General features: G+C 35.7%; 1 protein-coding gene and 1 long non-coding RNA gene across 2 annotated transcripts; both read right to left on the reverse strand.

The window, feature by feature from the left end:
• Nucleotides 1-11,489: 11,489 nt before the first annotated feature.
• Nucleotides 11,490-15,435, reverse strand: LOC146915213 (uncharacterized). The gene is made up of 6 exons (XR_015013259.1): nt 14,856-15,435; nt 14,274-14,326; nt 14,040-14,126; nt 13,733-13,847; nt 12,112-12,227; nt 11,490-11,733 (listed from the first exon to the last, which is right to left on the reverse strand). It is a non-coding gene; the product is annotated as an uncharacterized LOC146915213 (long non-coding RNA).
• A 7,535-nt stretch (nt 15,436-22,970) lies between these two features.
• Nucleotides 22,971-23,369, reverse strand: LOC146915214 (uncharacterized). The gene has a single exon (XM_085721282.1). The coding sequence runs from the start codon at nt 23,367-23,369 to the stop codon at nt 22,971-22,973; it is 399 nt and encodes a 132-aa protein (XP_085577408.1).
• Nucleotides 23,370-27,421: the final 4,052 nt, after the last annotated feature.

Below are 27,421 nucleotides of genomic sequence, written 5' to 3' on the forward strand. Positions count from 1 at the left end.
AATGGCGCTTAAATGTTCAAGATCCAATGGCTCAGAAAAGTGGAAGGAAAAATGGGGGAAAAATATTAGGGTTAGGGTTAGCTTCAGGTTAAGCTTTAGTAAATAAGATAAGATATCATTAAGCCTCAACATATTTTTACATATTTTTACTTGGTCGCAAAGGGCTCTTTCCTCAACTGATCCACCCTTTTTTTTGCTAAAAACATTGTGTTATTTATTACTGATTCTTTCTTTTTTCCGCCGCATAAGCCTCTTTTCTCAACTGATTTGATTTTACTCGGTCTCTCTTTCTTTCTCTCTCTCACATGATAATAGCAGACATTACTACATATACCACTTGTTACGTCATTGCAGAAAGTTACATTCTTTAATTTCACTATTGTCATACATATTTACCTGTTTTAATGTTGTTACACCCTTTCAATTAATTTGTGATGTTACTGAATTTGTTTCTGATTCTTGCTGTTTTTTTTTAATCAGAAATTTGTTTAGTATAATTTGTTCAACAACAGCATGTTTGAACTTTATTGTTGAATTTTTATTCAATGTTTTGATATTTTTTTAGGGTAATTCAATGTTTTGATTAAAATTTGTATATTCTGTGATGTCTGATTCGCAATTCATCTAAAAGCATGTTCGAACTACATGGTTCAATTTTGTTCAATTATTTGATTTAAATTATTTTTTACTCATCTCTCTCTCTATTGTGATGCATATCTTCTGTTTATTTTTACTCTTTATCTTGTTGTGTTTGTATATGTTTGTTTACACTTTTATGTCACACTATACATTTCATGTTTTTCTTTTTAACCACGTATAGTTAATATTTATATGTTGCACCACACTTCATATAAGTATTGTTAGCTGTCTGAGTCTGACACTAACACCCATACGACATCGACATAGGCCGTTACATTGAATCACTTCTATTTTCTCAAATTATTATTGGTTTTCCCGTCTATTTTTTGACATGTTGGATGGAACTTTGAGGACACTTTTTGCACCGTCCTGCAGAGCCTTGCTATATGTGGTCAAAAGGTTGAGTTTAGCAAGATAGTTGATGCATTCGGAATGAACTTAATGGCTTATAGATAACACTCATATATGCAAAAAATGGTGAGCACTAAGAACATTTATTTCTCTTTTCTTTCTAAAAGAGTGAAATTGTTATTCAAATAATCAACAGGCTTTGTGGTCTACATATTGAATTGAAGATCACATTTGAGCCATATTGCTTAGAATGGATTCTCTGTCCTAAAAGGCTTCATTTCTCACTTCATTGAAGATCACATTTGAGCTATTATATCTTCGTCCACATGTGTAGTGATAACGGTCAGTCACTTTCTCTTAATCACCTTTCTTTCTATCAATTCAACAATACCCTCTATTATTATAATTAGCTTAAAAATTCATCATCATTTAGATTAATGTAAATGTAATGGGTGTATCCTAGAAAACCCCTATATATATTATTTTGAAAAGATAGGAGAAACATTAGGCCATACATTTCCCAATAGTTTCCAACTTTGTTCTTATGGGTTAAAAAACTAGACATTTATCATTGCTACGTTATGGGAAAGTATATTGAAAACACCATTGAAGGATTTTACTGGTATATTTATGTGCCATTGGCTGCAAAATTATTCTAGGAAAATACATATATATTGTGCTTGCAAATATTTTCGAAGGTTTAGTTTCTAGGAAAAATATCAAAGATAACATCTATCATGATGAAGAGGTACAGATTTTCTGTAGCAAATGATTAACACGAGTTTTACCCCCAACCCCTTTTCTTCCTTCACTTCGCAGGTGATTTTCCTTCCTTTGAACTTTGTATCTCCCCTCCATCTTTTTCATCCTGTCCTCTAACATATTTTACGTATTATTTCCCATCACTCAAACCTGCAATATGTTCAAGGTCATTACAACAACATAAAATTCCATCTTTCTGCCTCAATAATCTTACATTTCGTGTATGAACTATAGATAACATCATTAAATTGTGTAGGTGATTGATGCATCAAACGATGTGATAGACAGATTTGACCGGGAAGAGTTGGCAAAAAAATTTGCACTAAAAAATGATTCAGAAGATAAAGGATTCAAAGGTAGTCGTTCTTATCCCCATGTACTATTTTAGTTTTATGCTGAATGTGACGACTACTTATATATTAAATAAATTGTAATGCTCACATATTGAGTCCGAGTACAATCTAAATGAGTTAATATACACTTTTCTTATGAAATTTAATATGAGAGTTTAGAGTGGGAGCCTGGTGCAACTTTTAAAGTTGTTATGTGACTGAAAGATCACGGGTTCAAGTCCTGCAAACAGCGTCTTATGTAAAAAATAAGGTAAGGTTGCATACAATAACCAAATGGTGGGACCCCTTCCCATTTCTCGTGTATGCAGGAGCTTTAGTGTACAAACAAACAAACATTGCGATTACTTCTAACGAAAAGGAAAATACAAACCATAAAATAATCTCATAAGGTAAACTATTTTCCAATACTCTCTAGCATTAAATATTTCTAAGCCAACAAAACTGTTGTAAATTCCAATCTCAAGGATAATATATCCCATACCAAAATGATAGAACTTCTAGTAGAATATATATTTGTGATTCTCGTTTGGCCTATAGACCAATGCCGAACTCTGCAAAATAAAACCAGGAATAAATAATTCATAGAAATAAAATAAAATGTTACTATAACTAGATTTTTTTAAAAGTTCAACCATATTCTTAACATTATTTGTTTGTTACCTCTATAAATGTATGGCTAAAGAGGGCAATTCCAAACTTTTGATAATCACTAAATTGAATCTCAGTTAACTCACTTCTAGGTTTAAAGTCAACTCAACGACCAACAACTCCAATTAAAACAACAATACTTGACAACCAACGTGGAGGTAAAACCATACTCTACCCATTTATGTAAATCTTTTCCCGTACCTTACCATTGTAGCTCTAGTCAGAAGTAATATGTCCCAACTCAATGTATTTAAAACTGCATAGATCTGTTATTTTTGAATGATGACAAATTTATGCAGTTTTGAGTACATTGAGTCTGAGTATATTACTTTGGAACTATCATAGAGGTATGGAAAAAGATTTCCATCATTGGGTCGAGTATGGTTTTCCCTCTACATTGGTTGTCAAGTAATTCCATTTTAATTGGATTTAGTGGTTGTGGAGTTGGCTTTAAATTTAAAAGTGAGTTAATTGAAACTCAGTTAAGTGATTACTGAAAGTTTGAAGTTGACTTCCTTTGCCTTTATACAGTTAACAAACAAATGATGTTAAGAGTAATGTTGAACTTTTAAGAAATTGTTGTTGTAGTAACATTTTATCTATTTTACTGAATTATTTCTTATTGGTTATATTTTGCAAAGTTCTACATTGTCTATAGGCTTGGCAAGGACCACACACATATATTCCGTTGGAAGGTCTATAATTATGGTATGGGATACATCATACTTGCCATGAGAATTTATAAGATTTTCGAAGGCTTAGAATTGTTGAACGTTGCTGAGTTTATTTTGCTTATGGTTTTTTATTCATCTTTATATATATTATTGTTCGAATTATGTCAATCCTATTAACATAATTTATTTTTATATTTCATGCTAAATCTCAAGTCTCATCTTATATTTCATATATAATAAAAGAAAGGGAGTCCACACTCATAAGAATGATAATATGTCTTTTGAGAGGCTTAAATTTGTTTGCTTAACAATCTATTCTATTTGCTTTGCTCTACTCATGCTTAATGTTCCAACTAATGATGGTGATGAGTTAAACGTATATCTGCCAACTAATCTTATGAAACTATGAACTTACAACATGGAATTGGAAACATCCAATGTATGTGATATTTTCTTAGTCTGAGACATGCATTCATGCTGCCACCACCATCAAAATTTGTTACCATGTAACTTTGCAAGATCCAAATTAAAATGTTTTTTCATGACAATTGAAGGATTGATTTGGACATTTAATGTTTTTCTAGATTTACCGTTGTCGTTAGTGTTTTTAAAAAAAATCGACTATGTGGATAGTAGAATATATGCAAAAATAGTTCTTGAGAAATCATGGACTGCTATATATGTTTTGGATAAATCTTTGGAGTCTTTATTGCAATCCTTTGCTTCTCCAGTTGTTGGATTATTGTCTCTACATGTTCCAAAATGATCCTCTGACTATGTCGAAGTTGAAACAGATAAAGAAAATGCAACATCAGTGCATCACTCGCGAAGCCACTTTGTATTGTTTTTGTAATTCCTTTGACACTTTGTGTGTGTATCTACTCTTTCCATTACTGCACGTACCCTAGAGACAGAGATCGAGCAAGAATGGTTGCATTATAGGAATCGTAAATGCAATGAAGGCACAAGAAAAAGGAAAGAATATTTTGAAGTTCATGTTTTAGAATCAAATGAATTGGATGGTAAAGAAAGTAGAAAGATTGATAACGATATAAATTTTCCAAGGGAAATGAACATAGAGTTAGATGACAATGATGACAAAGTTTTCACTACAAGAAAAAATAGAATTTGCTACCGGATTTTGCTACTAATTTATCAGCAGCTATTTCAAAGTGTATTGGCTGCCAATTAACAGAAAACTTATAAAATAAATTCTTTTACCGCAATTGTCTTCGACTCGTTACATTTTTTAGTTATAATGTTAAAATTAAATAAATAAATTCTTATTATTACTATATTATAATTTATATTAATTTATAAGATACTTTAAATATTAATATTTATCAATCTACGCTACTCTCTGTCTCTCACCGCCTCCTTCGCCGTCCTTCGTCACCAATCAAATTTATTATCTTCGATCAAATTCGTCATCTCCGTTCGAACTCGTCATCTCCGATTGATTTTGACTCTTAATCGATATTCTCCAATCGGCAGGTACGTAAACCCTAATTACAAGGCTCATTCTTCTCCAATTTTCGTGTACGAGTTTACCAAGCTTGTAATTCACTGATCTATTTCCATTATTGTTCCTTTTTCCTTCGATTTCATCTCCTTGTTTGCGATTGTTCATCTGTTAATTATGTGCAGTTGTTCGAATCTCTATTGAAGCCTGTTTTCGTTGATCCAATAGATCTCAATGATGAACAAGGTATGTATCATTCTTGCAAAAACCATTCGAGGTTTTGAATGTCCTGATTTTTCTCTCAATTTCTGTTCCGATTAGAGGTTTTCAGCAAACCGATTGAGATTGATATTTGGGTTTCAAGACACAATTACTAATGCATGTTCAATGTACTCACCATTGGAACATTTTTATCATTGAGGTTTGGATTTTGATTCTATCTATGTGGAGTAGTTAATTATTTGATTGTTTTGGTATACTTTGTCATATAAGTGTTTTGTATATGGTTAATATTCAATGTCACCAATAGTCACTTGTATTCAGTGTAGGTATCACTGTGAGACACCAGACACTTCTGATTGAATATTCATTTTCTCGAATTATTATCGGTGTCCGTGTCGGTATTTGTGCTTAATAGGTTATATGTGGATTAGCTAATTATTTGGAGGTTTTTGTGTTGTTGTATAAGAAAACCGTGTTTTTATTATATGGTTGATATTAAGTGTCATCTATTCTTTGATCCATTACATTTTATTATATTGAATCTTGATCCTTTTAACCTCTCTCATTAGGGGTGGGAACAGGTCAGGCCGTCCGACAGGGGCCTACGGCCTAGCCTATTTAAAGCCTAGCTCGGCCCAGCTCGTTTATTAACAAGGTCAGGCTCAAGCTTTTTATAAGGCCTATTTAATTAAACAGGCCAGGCTAAGGCTTGCAAAAAAGCCTATTAAGCTCATCAGGCCGGCCTATTAAGCTTTTCATATATAATATATTGTCCATTATTGATATTTTTGAATTTTTTTTTCCATAAAGACAGACCTTCATTTGATTGGTTATTTAGTAGTTGATATATTGGTGTGATTAGACCTTCGTAAGAATTCATTATTTAGTAACAAACATACTTGTGTGCTTTAGGCCTTAATAAGTTTTGGCCTATTTAGGAGTAGGCTTACATGTGTTGCCAGGCGTTAGCATAAAATAGGCTTTTAAATAGGCTTTCAGGCTTCATCAGGCCTTTAAAAGGCCCATGCCAGGCCTCGAAAATGAGCCTATGACGGGTAATAGGCCAGGCTCAGGCCTATAATTTTTGAAGTAGGCCAGGCTTAGGCCTTACAAAGTCCAGCCCGGCCTAGCCCATTTCCACCCCTATCTCTCATGGTTGTTTTTGATTGCTTTTGTGATAATTAGTACTATTGAGATTTTATTTTCTCTTAACTTTAATGAAGGTATAAATGGTGGTTAAGTGAAGTGTTATTTCTTTATATTTTGGACATTTACTTGTGCTTGAGATGTAGTCGTGTAGGTGTTGTTGTCTATGTTTTGTTTCCTGACCAGGTGCAATTTATCACAGAGGTGCAATTTAGTTTCTAGTCTAACATTTCATCCTAATAGCTTTTCATTTTAGGGTCAAAATAGATTTTTTTTGATAAAATGATTTTTCTGAAAAATCCTAAACAAACACTTAAAAATGAAAAAAGTGATTTTTTTTTAAAAAAATCTGAAACAAACGGGACCTATGTCTTGGAAGCAGAATCTATTTGTCTCCTATAATCTCTAAAAATGGCACTACCAATGTTTGAAACAGATAGAAAAACTTTGTGGATGCTGTTAAAACTCACATTATTCCTCATGATGAATATGGTGAATTCAGGGGCGGACCTGGACTTCCAATACTAGTGGGGCAATATTTTTTGTAATATTTTTTGTCTGAATGGTAAGCAAATTGCAGGTGTGCGGGAAGGATCTGCTTCCAATATTTCAAAGTCAATGACTTTGTTACTCTCACTTCTACTACTAGATTTGTCTCTAGGCATAACCGGAAAAAATCTCTTAATCCAAATTCATAATTCAATTATACAACAAACAAAATATTAGAGGCAATCAAACCTAAAACCAAAATACAACCATCCAAACAGCTATAAGGCAATCAAAGAAAATAAAAAAAGAACAAAGCTAAACCATCTAAGGCCAACACAACACAAGCTACTGGTTATCAAAGGTTATCAAAGGAACCAATGAGCAAACAAAACAAAATAAACAAATAAAAACAACACATGAACACAACATAAGCAACCAACATCCTAATTCAATTTCAACTTCAAAAAAATATAAAATCAATTTTAGTAACCAAACCCTAAAAGTTAAAATCAATAATTCAATTTCAATATGATGATTCAATTACTCTCACTACTATTATCAATTTCATTATAGTGATTTCAAAACTAACTTGAAATAGAAGAAGAGAGGAGATTGACATGGACTGGCCGACTAAAATATTAGAGGCAATCAAACCTAAAACCAAAATACAACCATCCAAACAGCTATAAGGCAATCAAAGAAAATAAAAAAAAGAACAAAGCTAAACCATCTAAGGCCAACACAACACAAGCTACTGGTTATCAAAGGTTATCAAAGGAACCAATGAGCAAACAAAACAAAATAAACAAATAAAAACAACACATGAACACAACATAAGCAACCAACATCCTAATTCAATTTCAACTTCAAAAAAATATAAAATCAATTTTAGTAACCAAACCCTAAAAGTTAAAATCAATAATTCAATTTCAATATGATGATTCAATTACTCTCACTACTATTATCAATTTCATTATAGTGATTTCAAAACTAACTTGAAAGAGAAGAAGAGAGGAGATTGACATGGACTGGCCGACTGAGAGAGATGAGATGGGCTGACCGGTTGAGAGAGGAGAAGGAAGGAAAACATGCGTGTAATTTTCCACGTACTTACTGAAAATAAAATTGAGTTATGGACTGGGCTGTTAATTTTTAAACAAACAAATTGGGCCTGAGCTGGTGTCGCTATTGCCACACCCTGTCCTGCTCAGGTCCGCCCCTGATGGTGATCTTGTATTTGAATGTAATAGCATCTTATGTAGTAATCCTGACTATGTACTTTCGTTTGTCATTTGACAAAAAAATATGGTAGCTCATAGTACTGCTAGAGCTGTCTTATCTCACCCTAACCCCCATATTTTTTGTTGTGAAAGTGACCCAAAATTGGAGAAATTGAAGTTTGCTGAAGCTGTCAAAATCGGAGCAAAGATTTGAAAAATCGGAGTACGATTTTTAGACCAGAATTGGCACTTCCCATCCGTAAAAAATTGGAGCACGATCTGGCAAAATCGGAGCACGATTTCGCGTAGAAGAATAAAAATAAAAGGTATTTTTATGGGCCTGATTTGGTTCCAATTTATGAGGGATGCTTTTACAATAAATATAGACATTGTATCAGTGTAAACCTTGAGACAGAGAGGGATGAAACAACGGTTTAGAAAGACAACGACAAAAACAGGTTTTGTATATATTTTGTATCTTGGGAACAAACACTAGGGTTTGAGGGTTGATTCACCTTTGGAAACACTATTAGGATTGAGACTCTTGGTATGGGAAGAGATTGGGGCTTTGGGTAGAATTAGGCAGGAGACTTATTCTTGTAACCCGTTGATATCTCTTTTGTAAAGTTACTCATCATAAAGTGAAACAGAGGGCTGCTGTCTCCCCCAGACTAGGTCCATTTAGACCGAACTAGGTCAACAAATTCTTTTGTGTTCTCTCTTCCTTTCTCTCGTTGTTTTCTACTTTTGCTTGTGATTATAACTGTGCTCCACTTGTATTGGTTGCTTGACTATCCCTTGCTCCACACATCAAGTTTGTTATTTGTGTGTTTTCTCATCGAATTCACAACAATTGGCGCCCACCATGGGGTCAAAGGATAATCAAGTACCATGGGTTCGAAGTGGGATATTGAGAAGTTTACTGGAGATAACGATTTTCGGGTTATGGAAGGTAAAGATGGAAGTGGTGTTAATACAGCAGAAGTGTGAGAAAGCTTTGAAGGGTAAAGGTTCGTTATCGGTCACCATGTCAAGAGCGGAAAAGACCGAGATGGTGGACAAGGCCAGGAGTGTCATTGTCTTGTGCCTCAAGGATAAAGTTTTGAGAGAAGTAGCAAAGGAACCAACCGCGGCATCAATGTGGTCAAAGTTAGAGTCTATGTACATGACAAAGTCTTTGGCTCATCGGCAATTTCCAAAGCAACAACTCTACTCAATCAGGATGGTAGAGTCAAAGGCCATCATGGAGCAACTTACAGAGTTAAAAAAAATCCTTGATGACTTGGAGAATATTGAGCTGCAACTTGAGGATGAAGATAAAGGTAACCGGAGAAATAGTGATAAAAAGTCAAAGTCTGAATGCTTTAACTGTCAGAAGATGGGTCACTTCATGAAGGATTGTCCGAAGATTAATGGTAACTCCGCACAAATTATCTCTGAGGGTTATGAGGATGCGGATGCTCTGATGGTGTTGTGTTGTTTGGAGGATGAAGAAGGTGATGTGTCTTGTAACACCCCGTTTTCCCAATATAAAAATTTCATAATAAAAATCAGAGTTTATCAACTTAAACGGAATGTCACATTCTCTTCATAAAATCATAAGCTGAATAATAAATATTAATTCTTCAAAATCCAACAACATGATACTTAAAACTTCGCAGTGGAATTATTTCAACATCTTAAATAATCTTTGGCACAAGGGCCTCAACATAAAGTCTCATAAAATTTTAGTTCAATAATAGTTCATGAAAATCTTCTTAAAATAATACGTAAGGAACAGAAAGCAACAATAATTTCCCATCCCGTTACGTATCAGAGCACCTAAGACGCACTTGTGAGGAGTCCACTCACGACCGCAACTAATCTTGGTTACCTGTAAGTTACCCATACGAAGAGCAACATTTTCAAGCAGAAGGGGTGAGATTCACAAACAACAATATTGAGCATATAATTCATCAATTATATTTAACAACATAAACATCATTAACATATCATAATAACAATCTTATAAAATCATAGCATCATCATAAACAACTTCAAAATCAATCATCAACATCAACTTCATAATCAACTTCATAAATTAATCTTAACAACTTGACGACTTTGACTTGGCTATGCAACTTCAACTTCTTAAATCATCTTGACAATGCAAATGCATGTGGTACCAATCCAAGGCATCAAGCCCTCAACATATTTGAGCGTAAAAAGGCTCCCAGGGCATCAAGCCCCCAACATAATTGAGCAAAAGCTCTAGGGCATCAAGCCCTCAACTTAATTGAGCAAAAGCACCAAGGCATCATGCCTCAACTTGAATGAGTATGCATGGACTCAACATCTACGACTTAGAAACATAATGAACATCACATATGACTCCGATAATTTGGACAACATCTTACATCTTCACAACTTAAACTGACATTTACATCTTAATAACAATTCAACAGCACAAGGTCAGCATATACACAGTTCACAAGTATCAATAAATGAACCACATCAACTTTAAACATCACAATTATTCCACTTAATGCATATATAACAACATTACTTTACTAATAACATTAATCAACTTAATCAAGGTTCAACAACAACATGGGCAACTACTGAAGCAAAATCAAAGTTTCCTTTTAGAATTTTCATTAGTTCCAGCACGTGTAAGTTTGAAGTTTGATCAATTGATATCAAATATTAAGCAAGTCCAAACGCATGTAGTAGATACACCTAGAAGCAAAAACTCAACACATCCAATCAATAGAAATTGGTTCATGTGACTTATATATATATATATATATATATATATATATATATATATATATATATATATATATATATATATATATATATATATATATATATTCAATTGACAGCCGATCATAGAAGCATTATCATGATATTTAATTAATATTCATTGAATCTAAATGATAAGTAATCTTTGAACACTTATTGCTATATCATATTTCACTTTGGGTTACTAAAAAAAAACAAATTAATAATATAAAAAGGATAAGATGACGTCGATTACCAAATCAAAGTGAATAAACGCAAAATCAATAGTGAATATGTAATCGAAGGTTTTGAAACTCACTTAACACAACATAACCATGAATCAACTACGAATTTAACACATAAAAATAACACTACAAGAAATGTTGCATTTTGCCAGGGGCAGAAGTCCTGGCAAAATGCAGAAATCCTTGGCAAATGGACGTTTGCCAGGAGTTTTGCCAGGAGCAGAATACCCAGCAAATCTGCTCATCGCAAATGACCCTGCCAGGGCTTTAGCTCCTGGCAAATTGCGTGGGGCCCAAACCTTGGTACAACCCCTGGCAACTTTTATGACGCGTCCTGCACACTTTTCAGAGATCAAATCAAACGCTGCCAGGGGATTTGTGAGGGGTTAACCCCTGGCAAAATGCGTACAAATTTTTTAAAAAAAACATTTTTTAATTGTTTAAAAATTCAAAATATTAAAATTTAATAATTAAAATAATTTTATAAAACATTTTAAAATGTATATATTCCATAATAATTTGAATATTCAACAAGCATATATTCCATAAATAATTTGAAATATCATCTAAATAACCTCCAACATATATCATTATATATAACATTTATTGAAAGGAAAGGAAAGCAGGCACTAAACTAGTCAAAAAATAAGGTGATTCCTTGATTTTATTTGACCTTTTTCCTGGTACTCAGTTGTATAGGCACTTCAAAGAGAATCCACCAAATAGTTTGCATTCAGCTGAAATAGCAAACTATCTAAACTGAATAACACATAAATGAACTAGCAGTCAAATAGTTGGTATCATTCAAATGAGATTAATGAGAATAAAGCAAAGAAAAAATGAATAACAGAATCACTAAAAATTACTTTAAATCTCAGGCAACCAGTGACATCAAATTTCAAAGGAAACTGAAACATGATAACATAGTTCTTCTACAAAAAAATTTCAAAGGTGACTCGCAATTGTTCAAAATAGCCAACCAACTATACACATTATAAAACACTTAAAATAGATCTAAGTTCTCATTCCTCTAAACGACATCAAAAGAACGTCATAGCAGAACAAGATAGTTTAAAACAAAAAGCACTTTCTTTGTTAAAGAACGTCATAGCAGAAAAAAGTTGCCAAAGATCTTACTTCTATAATGAGCAAATGATGCATTTCATTCCAGCTCTCGGCAAAATGCACTTTCAGATAATCCGCTCGTCTCCACCAACCAAAACTCTCATACATGTGGAGAATTGACATAAAGGCTGCCACAAATATATAACAATAGTTAATACTTATGCCACAATTACATTGCACTGAGACTCCCTACATTTACAAGTAATTAGACAAATATTCGAATGTGATACTAAATTGGTATAGTAATTTTCATGTACTACTAATTTTTTTTTTTGAAACGGCAAATATTATTAAGCCGAAACTCTCGCAAGAAGCTAAGAGACGACGCAAGAAAAAATACAAGGATGCCGCCAATAAGCGTAACATCGCCCCACCACCAATCCACAACAAATTGTGGAATGCCAGAAACACTAAAAACAGGCGCTAACAAAAAACCACTAGGCTGATGCTATGACTGTGAAATCTCAAGCAAAACAACAAAATTCAAACCCATAGCAAAGCCTACAAACCCGCCTACCAGTAACCAATCTAAGCCCAGACAACAAAAGAGAAAAGAACAACTAAAGCCCCTGTTAACACCGCCTGGAGCAGCAGCAACAGGTGCTGGTCTGTCATGACAGCAGCCCTGCTACGCTGCCTCCCAAAACCAACACAGCTGGACCAAAACAGAACCACAGGGCAGCAACCAATTAGCACACCAAACAGTCACGTGGACTCCAACACCACTCATAAAACAAGCACGGCGGAGTGTTAGTTCTACCAAGAATCCACCTCCACGACAAAACTTTTACCTCCTCCACGATTTCATCCCACGTGGCATTCACATTGTTAAAAATACGATCATTTCTCGATTTCCATAACACCCAAATGACTACTTCCCAAATCAAACATATTGTTAAAAATACTTTCATGTACTACTAATGAATTTCAAGTTCATTATATTATAATGAATTTTAGAAGAAAACTAACAGCTGGTATAAATATCACTTTCTTTTTTGATATAAAAAGAAAAAAGGGTATAATCATGTGTAGCAGTGAGAAGTAGGTTGTCAAACTCAATTGCATACGAAAACTCTTCGAATCCTCATAAACTTGATTAGTCAATTCATAAGAGCTTTTAATGCAAAAAAAAATAAATGTAAAAATAAAACATATCATAGTATCTTAACACAACTTACTACGTGCACACTAAATAAAATAAATTAGATGGGTTGAAAGCTCCATCAGACCAGATGCCCGGCCAGACCATTTTAGACCAAACAAAAATACACAAACATGGCATCCCAATCCAAAATTGATGGAAAAGTTCACAAATCACAGTATAGGTGTGCCAATTAACACATAAAAGGAGCATACAAAGTTCAAAATCGATAAAAAAATTGACAAGGCTCAAATTTACAACAGAGTGAAGAATGGTGGAACTAAGTTCCCCTCAAATTATAGTTAATATTAACACAATCCAGCAAATAAATAAAATTGTGCATTTAAATATACATGAGCATAACGAAAAATAAAAATAGAGAATATAATTGCAATCAGCTGCAACTTAGAAATTTATTCAGTTACATCCTCCAAACATAGCAAACTTGTAAATAAAAAAAAAAACATATTCCTAACTAATAGCATTCCATACCTGCCACAAAGCGTTGTTCAACACCTGTGCCCACAGCAGCTTCTTGCTCTGCTGCTAATTTTCATCTGTTAATTTCTTCTTGAGCAGCTGCTATGTCCATCATTAGCCCCTCGATCTGCATTACAAAGAGGCCAATTGATTCCAAGAGATAAAAAAGTATTGACACCAAATGCCTCACGCAAATTACCCACAGCCCATAACCACACAACAAAACATACATTCCACAAAATAAAAAAAGTCAACAAAACCTTCACAAATCACAATTAAGGGATCATATTAAACTTGTAGCAAGTGTGGTTAAGCTTACATTTTCATTTGCCGCTCTTTCATTCTCTTCAAGTTCCTCCACCGGGTGCATTCTATGATCGAGTTCTTTGGCCTGGGCTTCTATGTGCTGCTTATAAATCAAACATGAAACTCTTAATAACCAAAACAACAACAAAAAATTATCTTCCCAAATTCTAAATTTAATTCACCTATAACTAATACATAATTCGTTGGGAAACAATGGGATTGATATAATTAGTTAAGTAGTTATTACCTATTTCAAAGGCAAGGCCATAGAAAGCAGAGCAACCGGGAACATCAGTTAACCTAACCAAAGCAAGAGAGGATCTTGTTTAGGATTATTCTCAGATTCTGTAAAATAGTAGAACAATTCAGCGGCATTTTCATCTGTTTCAGTTTCACCGTGGGGTCCTTGAAAACCAGGAAGGAACTTCACAATATTGCATTGAGATGTTGCAAAAACAAGGTTGGTGGATGAATTTTGTAACAATAGGAATGCTAGAACAAATATTATAATCATCTTAAACAAGAATTCTAGTAATAATAGTATTACCACTATGATGTGAACTAAGCCTAAGCATTACCCTAACTTTTCAAACACCAATCCAAGTCAACTGATGTATGGATTCTATCACAGCCAAAGAGAAACCATGATTTTTTTTCTTCACAAAAATAACAGCAAAATCATTATAAAATAATAAACTTTCCATGGACACTAAAATACCATCTAATCTAATCTACACAAGCAACTAATTTTGGGGACAAAAATTAAAACACACCCATAACCTAAAAATTCAAGAATCGAATAAGAAACACAAAGAATATTTGAACTTACCATAAACCGAAGACTTCAGAAATGGGTAGAGCTGAATTAACCATCGAAGAAAACAGAAAGTGCAGCAAAGAAGAAGAAAAAGAATATGGTGAATTTGATGTGTGGTTATTGAAGCCAAATATTCAGAATAGATTGATAGAGAGGGAACTGAAGTGAAGGTATGATGAAACCATGGAAACCCTAATTGAGATAGGGGGAGAGGGAGAGAGAAAGAGAGAGAATGGGTTTAATGAAGGAAAGAAGAAGGAGAAGAAGAATGAACGGATGGATGATGTTGGAGGATGGAGATGGCCAACGGGGAGGAGGAGGAGGCGGCGGCGAATAGGTTTTGTTGGAGGTGAAAGCTTCTAGAGAGAAAAAGAAGAAAAGCAAATGAAGCGTGTGTTTTATGTATGGCCTGAGCAGATGTGAAGAAAAGGAGTTCTACTTTACACTTTGCCAGGGGTTTTATGAGAATTGGGTCCCACCTTTTTTAAAGTCATTTTCCCAGGGGCATCCCTGGCATTGCTCCTGGCAAATTTGCCAGGAGTTCTTGCTCCTGGCATTATTCCCTAGCAATATGCAACATTTCTTGTAGTGTAATGAATTTAGAGGAAAGAATATACTCAAAATTACTGGAGCAAATTAGAAGTAAATTAGAGCACAAATTACATGGATTCATTAAAAGATCATAAAAAAAAACATTAGAAACAAAAGTCATTCACTACCCATATGTTTATACAACCCTAATTCTCAAATTCTCAAAAACTAATCCTAGAACATGTTATATGCAATTTTCAGAATCATAGACTTAAGATTATTGAATCTCACCGTTACCTTTGAGTGTTTTTCCTTCGACGTAAGACGTCCCTAAGATTAATTCCAATCAAATGCACGAGCAAGTTTTTAGGTTCTTATGATATTGCACAAAGGTAAAACGGTTGCCGGAACATGGAGGCGTGGCTGAACTTTGGGATAGTCAAGGGTGAATTTATAACTTGATGAGGCTCAAGGACTAGGTGTTAGTGGCGTTAGTGGACTCCCTAAAACAAGGGCAGCCATATGATATATTCAATTGCTGGCACTAGGCTGTTAGTGGGGAATAATTCATAGTTAAATAGTCAATATCTAGCAAATGGTAAACCTGTCTCCTATATGGTTCTTTCAACAAGAAAAAGAAGTGTGTGTGTCTATATATATATATATATATATATATATATATATATATATATATATATGTTTATGGTGCATATACCTTATAATACTAGATAGCTGCAAGGACTTATGATTATCATATAAAGAATCACTCATGTAAACGACAAACAGTAGAATATATTTATAAGGACAGCAACCTAATTGCTCCAACTAGCGCGCACACGTTAGTCTTTTTCTTTTACCAAAATATACTAATAATAACGGTCGGCTCACATCTAATTAAAATATTACTATTCACTCAACTTAGAAAAATCCGAATTCTAATAATCCCAACCAAAAATACACACAGAGACAATTAATCATGTAAGAGCACAAATAACGCATAACAATTATTGAAATAAATTATACAAAAAAGACACTAAACTCGATAAAATAAATAATTAATAGAATAGGGCGTTACATGTCTTGCCATGGGAGTGATGCCTAGTGGAGCGGTGGTCGTCTGGAGAGACGTTATACACTCAACATCAGCCTGGAGAGGCGGTGGTAAGAATACTCATGATCAGTCTGGAGAGGCGGAGGCAACAATACTCATGATCTACCTGTTGAGGTGGAGTTTCAAGGTTGAAGACATAGTGGGATGTACGCATTTGCTAGTTGAGGTAGAGTACGCTCAGCTTGAGGTGGAGTTGAACACACCAGTAATGGTACGACTATGGAGGACCTTGGGTGCTATGCTCTATGGTGAGCAAGGGATTTCTTCATGAAGACGGAAGGCATTCCAGAGGTTGAAGAATGTATAGCACAGCTTGCGGGATTACCCTAAAAAAAGGCCAAGGGTGATTGGATGCAAGGAGAACTTCAAGGAAGCTGGAGATGTCCTGTGTTGAAGATGTCATGGTGAGAGCTTGTAGAACTACCTATAACTCCTTGTGTAGTTGGACTGCAAGGACTCTTTGAGAAGACGGAAGATGTTCCGATCGCTGAAGAGGTTAAGGTGAATGCTTGTATAACTACCTAAAATTCCAAGTGTAGTTGTACTGCAAGGACCTTCGAGAATGCAGAAGACATTCCAATGGCTGAAGGGGTTAGGGTGTAAACTTGTGGAGCTACTTGGTGTAGTGGGAAGCAAGGGAAAGAGCAACATGGTGGTTGATGATAAATTGGCATCATCACTAATTTAGAGTCAAGGTGGAGATTGTTGTGAAAGTGACTCAAAATTGGAGAAATTGAAGTTTGCTGAAGCTGTCAAAATCGGAGCACGATTTGAAAAATCGGAGCACGATTTGAAAAATAGGAGTATGATTTTTGGACCAGAATTGGCACTTCCCATTCGTAAAAAAGTGGAGCACGATCTGGGAAAATCGGAGCCCGATTTCGCGCAGAAGATTGAAAATATGGGCCTGATTTGGTTCCAATTTATGAGGGATGCTTTTAATATAAATATAGACATTGTACCAGTGTAAACCTTGAGATAGAGGGGGTTGAAACAAGGGTTTAGAAAGACAACGACAAAAATAGGGTTTGTATAGAGTTTGTCTCTTGGGAACAAACACTAGGGTTTGATGGTTGATTCACCTTGGGAAACACTATTAGGATTGAGTCTCTTGGTTACGGGAAGAGATTAGGGCTTTGGGTATAATTAGGAAGGAGACTTATTCTTGTAACCCATTGATATCACTTTTGTAAAGTTACTCATCATATAGTGAAACGGAGGGCTGCCCTCTCCCCCTGACTAGGTCAATTTGGACCGAACTGGGTCAACAAATTCTTTTGTGTTCTCTCTTCCTTTCTCTCGTTGTTTTCTACTTTTGCTTGTGATTATAATTGTGCTCCACTTGCATTGGTTGCTTGACTATCCCATGGTCCACACATAATGTTTGTTATTTGTGTGTTTTCTCATTGAATGCACAACAATTGGCGCCCACCGTGGGGCAAGGGTCAAAGGATAATCAAGTACCATGGGTTCGAAGTGGGATATTGAGAAGTTGACCGGAGATAACGATTTTGGGTTATTGAAGGTAAAGATGGAAGCGGTTTTAATACAGCAGAAGTGTGAGAAAGCTTTGAAGGGTGAAGGTTCGTTACCGGTCACCATGTCACGAGCGGAGAAGACCGAGATGGTGGCAAGGCCAGGAGTGCCATTGTCTTGTGCCTCAGGGATAAAGTTTTGAGAGAAGTAGCAAAGGAACCAACCACGGCATCAATGTGGTTAAATTTAGAGTCTTTGTACATGACATAGTCTTTGGCTCATCGGCAATTTCTAAAGCAACAACTCTACTCATTCAGGATGGTAGAGTCAAATGCCATCATGGAGCAACTTACGTGAAGGTGAGAAAAAACACAAGAAGGGGGGTTGATTTGTGTTTTGAAAAATTCTTCGTTTCTCTTAAAAACTGAACACACTGGTCAGAAGCTAAGTGAGACAACTTCTAAAGTGATAAACATAATCTAAACGCAGCGGATAAAAAACAGAGAGAGAGAAGAAGAAAGACACAAAGCAATTATACAGGTTCCTTCCACAAACCAGAAGCAGTCTTGTCCCCCTTGCACTTCCAAGGAGAGTTCACTAAGATGTAATATCTGATTACAATTGCTCAAGCACACAGCAAGAGACTTCCTTTGCTCAAGCACACTTCGCAAGAGTCTTCCTATGCTCATGAACACAATCAAGAGACTTCTATGCTCAAGCACAACTGCAAGAGACTTCTAAACAAACAAGATTACAAAGAATAATGTTTGAGGTTGAACACTTGATATACAATCAGAGGTGCTCACAATACAAATCAGATACAGACTCTAAGACTTAAGAAATTCTAAGATAAGACTTTGAGAAACAGAAATTCTAAGTGAATGCAGAACAATTTCAGCAGAGGTTTGGCACTTGTAAAATGTAGTTAAGTCGTTCGTTAAGCATTACCAAATCACTAAATCTTCACTCCTTTATATAGAGGTGTGAAAGAGACGTGTGAAATTGCCAACACATCAAAGAGTCGTTGTTGAAACTTGATCTTTCACCAATGAACTTTTGCCTGATTTGGTTGTTGTCCTATGAAGAACCAATTTGAAATCCATTCCCATTGTGAAGGAACATCTTTGCAGGCGTAGCCGTATTCTGGAGATGTTTTCTTGTCTTGTAGCGTGGACAACTGCAGAGTCGTGGAGAAGGTGGTTGTACAGTTCGTACATAGTACAATGTCAACGCTATCGTTCCTTTTGCAACCAAAAAGCCTTCAAACACTTTTGAAATGACCGTTGCAAAGTTCCTCTAGTCTTCTGCTGTCTTTAGATGAATTTCGATCCAAGAAGCAACTCTTGAATCCTTGAATTTTGCAAATCCAGTTGATCTTCAGCTTTTGGTGAAATGGCTTCTGATGAGGCAGCTTCTGATGACGTGGTGCTTCAGGACCTCTTGTCTTCAGGACCACTTTGACTTTCAGGAGCCCTTTAGTCTTCAGTAGCACTTTTCCTTCAGGAGCGCTTTAGTCTTCAGGAGCACTTTGCCTTCAGGAGCATCTAAGCTTCAATTTCATTGATTTCTTTAGCTCTTTATTTGCTCATTCAGAACCTTTGTATGATATAAATTTTTAACTATGGTCCTGTACACTTGAACAAATATTAGCTAGTCCAATTTACAATTTTTAATACCTTGTTATCATCAAAACTCTTTAAGGTTCATTGTTAAACACATTTTGTTTCAACAATCTCCCCTTTTTTGATGATGACAAACAATAGTATTTAAAATTGATCAATTGTTGTTAATCTAATTAACAAGTTGATTTTGGGGTTCTGAGGTTTGTAAGCTCAGAGTCTGAGGTTTGTAAGCTCTAACTCCCCCTGAGTCTGATAGCCTTTAAGGTGAGGTTTGTAAGCTCCCCCTAAGTTCTATCCAGGTTAATTAAATTCATTTTAGCGCACAATAATATCAGAGCTTAAAATAAAGTGAAAAGAAGTAGATTACAGATAAGAATAATGGTTCAATTAATTTTATTTGAAATTTGATACTCCTTCTTTCGTTCATAGCTTATACCTTTCAGGTAAAAAATGATAGAAGTTTTTCAAAATAATTTTCAAATATCATTAATGGGGCTCAGAGCCTTTAAATACTATCACATATACCCCTTTTGTCATTAACAAAAAGAATTAAACAAAAAGAAGAGATGAGAAAAACATAGAATAAAGGTCAGAGCAACATATAAACATAATTAAAGCATATAAACCATCTTCTATAGATAAAATAAATTAAACAGAGCATAAAAACTAAAAAGATTATCAGAGCAGAAACTAAATAATATGAACAATATACACAGAGTTCAGAAGCAAAAGGTAATCAACAGCAAAGACTAAGTCAGAAGCAAATACTATGTCAGAAGCAAAAGATAAAACAATACTTATCAGAAGCAAAAAGATAAACAAGCATGCTATGGGTGTGCAACTAAGGGGTTGGCTTGTTTTGGTTTTCTAAGATCTGCTTCAGTATTTCTTGAGTTTCTGCCAGCTTTCGTTCCATTTCTGACTTGTGCTTCTCTTCTCTGATTCTTACATCTTCCATCTTAGCATTTGTTTCAGCGTTGAACTTTAACAGCATTAGCTTCTGCTCTTGTAGCTCTCTTTCCAGTTCCTTGTTCCTTTCCTCTAACACCTTGTTCTTCTGAACTAGAGCCAGATCAGGTGCAGCCTTGCTCAAATTTAACTTGGAAAGGAATTTCAGATCCAGATCCTTGGGGTGAATAAACTTAGGAAGGAAATCCTCAGGTTCTCTTCCTCTTATGCTCAGTGGATTCTTCACCCAGGTTCCAAGGACCTCTATCTCATCAGAGCTTGCTTCCATACTATTCAGCCAGTCTTCCAGCTTCTACTTAGCTTGCTCTTGAGCTTCAATGCATGAATCATGCAGAGCTGAGATGACATTGATTATTCTCTCTTTCAATCTCCTCCATTGCTTCTGACAGCTGACTGTGTGACCTAAGTCATGTCTTCCTTCTATCAGATTGATCAACACAGTAGCAATGTCTTGCCATACATCTTGTAGTACTTGAGAATCCAGGAAAATGGTGGGTTGTGAAGGTTTTCTGGAGGGTTTTGGTGAGGATATGGGTACAATGGCTAGGTTTGATGATGATGATTGGCCATTTGTAGGTTCAAGGTTGCTGGTTGAAGGTTAGTCAGAATCAGTGTCTATAATCATGTCAGAGGCATGATCATCTTGATCATCCTCAGAATCAGTATCCATATCATTGGTTATAGAGACACCATCATAGCGGGTTACCTTGACAAATTGAACAGGTAAAGGAATGGTAGATGATTGGGTTGGCTCACGAACAGGTTGTTCATGAGCAACTGGTTCAGGTTCAGGTTCAGGTGAGATATGTTCAAGAACAGTAGGTTCAGGAATAGTATATTCAGGAACGGCTTGGCTAGGGAATGTTTGATTTGAGCTGGTTGAGGGGGCCATTTGTGATTCAGATTGTGTGCTAGGTGGTTGTTGTTGTGGTGAAAGGTCTTTTCTGGTTCAGGTGCATGGTGTTGGGGGCTTTCTAAAATAACTTTCTGAGAAGAAATTGCTTCAGAAGCTATTTCAGAGGCCTTTTTTGAGTTTGGGTTAACCTCATCAGGTATAATCATGTTAAGGGATTTGATGTTTAGAGGTTGAGGGTGATTGAGGAGAATTCTATCAATGAATTGGCTTCTTCTCTCAAACATTTCATTTATCTTTTGATCAATCACATGACCAACAGGCTCATAGGAGCTTGTCTGAGAGGGCTTTTTGTAGGATTTGGTTGATGTTGTATGGCTTTTTAGTAGTTTTGGGTAGCGGTGATCTAAAGGTTTATCATTATAAGAATTAGAAGATGATGATGGGTTTGATAAAGAGGTTGATGAAGAGTTGCTGGATATCTCATGTATTACAGGTTCTGTGTGTGTAGGGACATTGCCTGTCTTTGAAGTTTCTGAACAGGCTGCTATTTTCTTCTGATCATCTTCAGCAGTATCAGGAGCCATCAGTAATTGTGAAGCTTCAGTAGTGATCTCCAAAGCTTTTTCAGCTGCTTCAACAACTCCAGATGCAGCAGTAGCAGCTTATACTTCCTTAGTAACATGTGGAGATTTCTTGATCTTCCTTACTGCTGGCTTGCTCTTCTTCTTTGGTATTATAGGTTGATCAGGAACAGTCAAAGAAGCAGTAACTTGTTCACTTCTTGTTTTCCTGTTCAGAACCAACTTTGAGTCGAGGTCATCAACTTCTTCTTCAATTGATGGCATTGCAGAACCACCAATCTTAAGCTTATCAGAAGCAGCTTTTGCCTTCTTTGCAGGATTTTCAGCTTCCAAGTACTCCTCTGTAGTCAACTTTCTCTTTGATTTTCTACCTCTATCAATTGGCAGAGCACCACCATACATTTCTTCAGGTACATCCTCTAACCTAATGACCTTGTTAGTTGTTTCAAAGTGATCCTTGATGAAATATATCTGCACATCAAGAGGATCCTTCTTGCAGATGGGTGGAAAGTCTTTCATAAGATCAGACTTAGCTCTGGATTCACTCAAGTCAGTTTTGAGCTTGGTGACAGATCTGATCAACTTCATCTGCTTGAGTGTATGAGCATTAATGAACTTCCCAGTCTTAGTGTCAAGCAGCTCATCTGAGTAGGGTTCAACACTACTGAGTAGGTCCAAAATCCCTCTTTGATAGAAGATTTCTGATAAGAGCCTTCCACAAGGTACCCAGGGTCTCTTCTCCAACTGACTCTTGCTCAGATTATCAATCAAGTACTTGAAGAGATACTTGGGCACATTTACCTTTTCCTTCTTGATAAAATGCTGAAGAAAGACTTTCTGTCCCAATGTAGGTTTATCACCTCCACCTTTTGGGAGCATATTCTCATTCTGAATCTTCAGAAGCAGCTTCTTATCAATGCTTAAGTTAGCATACTTTGCTGCCCGTGTGGAGTTGTAAATAGCCATGTTTACTTTTTCTTTCTAGAAGCCTTCTTTAGTACTTGAAATATCAATCCCTGAATATTTACCAGAGGCTTCTAGTTGGAGTACAGAAGCTATCTGCCATTCAGCAATGACTATTGGAATTCCACAGATACTTGACCTGATTTCTGTGCAAGTAAATGGTTCAAGTCCCATTTCTTCTCTAGTCTTCCCTTTCAGACTAGGATAAAGTAAAACCTTCTCCCTCTCTTCAGCTTCTGAAGCAGCTTTATCATACACCGATGCTCTCACCCAGAAGTGCCTAACCAAGGCTTCGTATGTTAGTCCATTCAACATTTCGAAGTATGCCATGAGACCTTGTGCTTCGTAGTAACTTCTGATCCAACATCCACAGAAAGCTAGAGATTCAAAATCTACAGGATTTTCTATTTGAACCATTAAATCCCATTCTTCTAGTTCCATGCTTCTTCCTCTGATATCATAGGCAGGGGCCCCTTGTGCAGCATATTCTGGAATGTTCTGATGTGAGCTTGATGATGCCATTGATGATGATGAAGGAGATTTAAGGTTCTAGGGTTTGAGAACTGCGCTTACTTCGCAAGAGGTTTAAAAGAATGAAGTGTTTGTTGTGAAGTGAGTAGTGTGTGAATTGACAACGTGTTAAAAGTAAAAACGATTGCAATTTAAAAGAGACAAACAAACATAACATTAATGACATTGGGGGCGCGTGAAAGTACTTTTCAAAGCTATTAAATCATCATTGCCCTTTTAAGTTATACACCAATACAGATAAGCCACGTCAGAAGTTCTCAGAGTAACTGTCAAGTTAGTGGGCCAGTGTTACTACAAAAAGTAACTCAACTATTCAGGAGCATAAAATCCAGCTTATGAACTTTAGATGCTAACGTCATCATCAGAAGCGTCTTTTCCTCAGAACCTCAATAAAGAGCTTCTGATGGACCACAGCTTCTGAACTGTCTTCAGAACTGAAAATCCTATTCAGGAGCAAGCAAGCTTTTAATTAGACACAAAGTGCATGTTCAAATTTTTCTTAATAAAATCAAATCTTTCAACTGTTAAAGGCTTAGTAAATATATCAGCCCATTGATTCTCAGTATCAATGAATTGTATATCTAAAATTCCTTTTTGAACATAGTCTCTGATAAAATGGTGTTTGATTTCATTATGATTAGCTCTTGAATGCAAAATTGGATTTTTAGACAAACAAATAGCAGCAGCATTATCACAATAAATGGGAATACTGTTAGCAATTATCTGATAGTCTTCCAACTGATGTTTCATCCAAAGTAGTTGTGTACAACAACTTGCAGCTGAAATGTATTCTGCTTCTGCTGTAGACATAGCAATAGTTGTTTGTCTCTTGCTAGCCCAGGATATAAGATTATCACCCAGAAATTGACAATTGCCACTGGTTGACTTTCTTTCAATCCTATCACCAGCATAATCAGCATCACAGAATCCAACTAGCTTATAATCTAAGGATTTCCTATAAAGGAGTCCAAGATTAGTTGTTCCCTTCAAATACCTAAAGATTCTCTTGACAACAGTCATATGAGATTCTCTAGGATCTGATTGGAATCTTGCACACAAGCATACACTGAATAATATATATGGCCTAGATGCAGTGAGGTACAACAAAGAACCAATCATACCTTTGTACAGCTTCTGATCTACTTTTGCTCCTTCATCTTCTTTGCTTAAGGTGCACGTAGGATGCATTGGAGTGTTCATCACTTTACAATCTTCAAGCCTGAACTTCTTCAGAAGCTCCTTTGTATACTTTGATTGATGAACATAAACTCCATCTTTACATTGATTAATTTGAATGCCCAGGAAGAACTTCAGCTCTCCCATCATGCTCATTTCAAATTCATCCTGCATTAACTTAGAGAATTCCTTGCAAAGAGATGCATTAGTAGAACCAAATATTATATCATCAACATATATTTGCACAACAAGAATATCTTTCTCAAGAGTCCTTCAGAAGAGTGTTGTGTCAACTTGACCTCTTTTAAAATCATTTTTGATTAAGAAATTACTTAGTCTATCATACCAAGCTTTAGGAGCTTGTTTCAAGCCATATAGTGATTTCTTTAGTTTAAAAACATGATCAGGATACTTAATATCCTCAAAACCAGGAGGCTGATTGACATGCACTTCTTGTTCTATGACACCATTAAGAAATGCACTCTTGACATCCATTTGATATAATATTATGCCATGATTAACTGCATAGGAAAGAAGTAACCTGATTGCTTCCAATCTTGCAACTGGAGCAAATGTTTCAGTGTAATCAATGCCTTCTTGTTGACTATAACCTTGTGCAACAAGTCTTGTTTTGTTTCTTGTTACTTCTCCTTACTCATTCAACTTGTTTCTGAATACCCATTTTATTCCAATAATGTTCTTGTGCTGAGGTTTGGGTACCAGATCCCACACATCATTTCTTTGAAATTGATTTAACTCTTCTTGCATAGCTAAGATCCATCCATCATCTGAAAGTGCTTCATCAACTGTTGTAGGTTCAATCATTGATATCAGTCCAATCATTGAATCTTGTTGTCTAAAGTATGATCTTGTTCTTCTTGGACTATCTTTGTTTCCAATGATTAGCTCCTCAGGATGTGAAGACTTGTGCTTGAATGTGTTTCTGGGAGGATCTGCTTGATGTGAGCCATCTTGTGCTTCATCAGAAGCAACTTCATCATGTGCTTCTGATGTGGGTTCAGCTTCTGGACTATCTTCAGATTCAGCTATCTGATCAGGTTCTGGAGTAACTTTAGGAACCTGTATCTCTGCAAAACTTTCATCTTGCTTTGAAGTTTTATCTCCAAGCTCTTTGTCATCAAATTTAACATGCATAGATTCTTCAACACAGAGTGTCTCTGAATTATGCACTTTGTATGCCTTTACCATTTCAGAGTAACCTAAGAAGATTCTTCTTTGGGCCTTGGCATCAAATTTCTTTAGGTAGAGCTTGTTATTCAGAATGTAACATGTACATCCAAATTGATGAAAGTAAGAGATATTGGGTTTTCTTCCTTTAAAGAGTTCATATGCTGTTTTCTCCAAAATAGGTCTGATATAGATCTTGTTTTGGACATAACATGTTGTATTCACTGCTTCTGCCCAAAAATGTTTTGCTAAATTGTTTTCATGAATCATGGTTCTGGCCATTTCTTGTAAAGTTCTATTCTTTCTCTCTACAACCCCGTTTTGTTCTGGAGTTCTAGAAGAAGAGAATTCATGGATAATTCCATGTTTTTCACAAAAAGCTTCAAATGGCTCATTTTCAAACTCTGCACCATGATCACTTCTGATTTTCAAAATCTTTGATTCTTTTTCAGATTGTATTTGAGTGCAGAAACTACTGAATACAACACAAGCAACATATTTACTCTTCAGAAATTTTACCCAAGTCCATCTGCTGTAATCATCAACAATAACTAATCCATATTTACTTCCATATAAGGATGCAGTGCTAACTGGTCCAAATAAATCAATATGAAGTAGTTCCAAGGGTCTGGAGGTTGAAACAATGTCTTTAGTTTTAAAAGATGATTTCACAATCTTTCCTTTATGGCATGCACCACAAAGTGCATCTGAATGATAGTTAATGTCAGGTAGCCCTTTGACAAGTTGTAACTTACTAAGCTTAGAAATTAACCTCCAGTTAGCATGTCCCAACCTTCTATGCCACATCCATTTCTTATCATTCACTGATAAAAGGCAGATTACCTTTTGATCAGCCAGTTCAGAGAAATTGATTTTATAGATATTCTCCACTCTCTTTCCCTTGAATATTATGGATTTGTCTTCCTTGTTGATTACAGTACAGTTGGCTTTCTCAAATAACACATCATAACCATTGTCACAAAATTGACTAATGCTAAAAAGGTTATGTTCAAGACCATCTACCAACCATACATTATTAATTGAGGTAGACGTCTAGGTACCATGATTTTTGTTTCTCCTTTGCTCTTAGACATACCTGCATTATTGACATTTTCAGATTTAGGTACCCATTGTCTTATGGGTCCTCTCAGGTTAGTACTAGAAGTTTTACTCTTCACTTCTTGTACCTTGTGATGTGAGTTGGGTTGCTTCTGATTAACCATCACCTTAGGTTTAACAACCTTTGGTTTTGATACTTCAGAAGCAGTAACTGTCTTCTTCTGAAACTTAGACTTCAGATCTTCAGATTTTGGTTTCACCAGACTCTGAGGAACAGGTTCTGATCTCTTTAGAATCCTGATCTTTGAAGTCTTGGAATCAGAGTTGATCATAGCCTTTGGCTTAGAGTTTTTTGGCTTTGAAGTAATCTTAGCCTTAGAGCCAGAAGCTTCAGGTTCTGATTGAATAACAGTTTCCAACTCAGCACCTTCAGGTACAAAGAAGGTTTTCAATCCTTCCTTGATGCATTCACAACATGCTTTGAGACTGATTTCATTAGGTTTCCCTCCTGAAAA

Source organism: Medicago sativa, chromosome 6 (genome assembly GCF_051527215.1).
Source record: "Medicago sativa cultivar Bolivia chromosome 6, Bolivia_mono, whole genome shotgun sequence".
Classification (NCBI taxonomy): domain Eukaryota; kingdom Viridiplantae; phylum Streptophyta; class Magnoliopsida; order Fabales; family Fabaceae; genus Medicago; species Medicago sativa.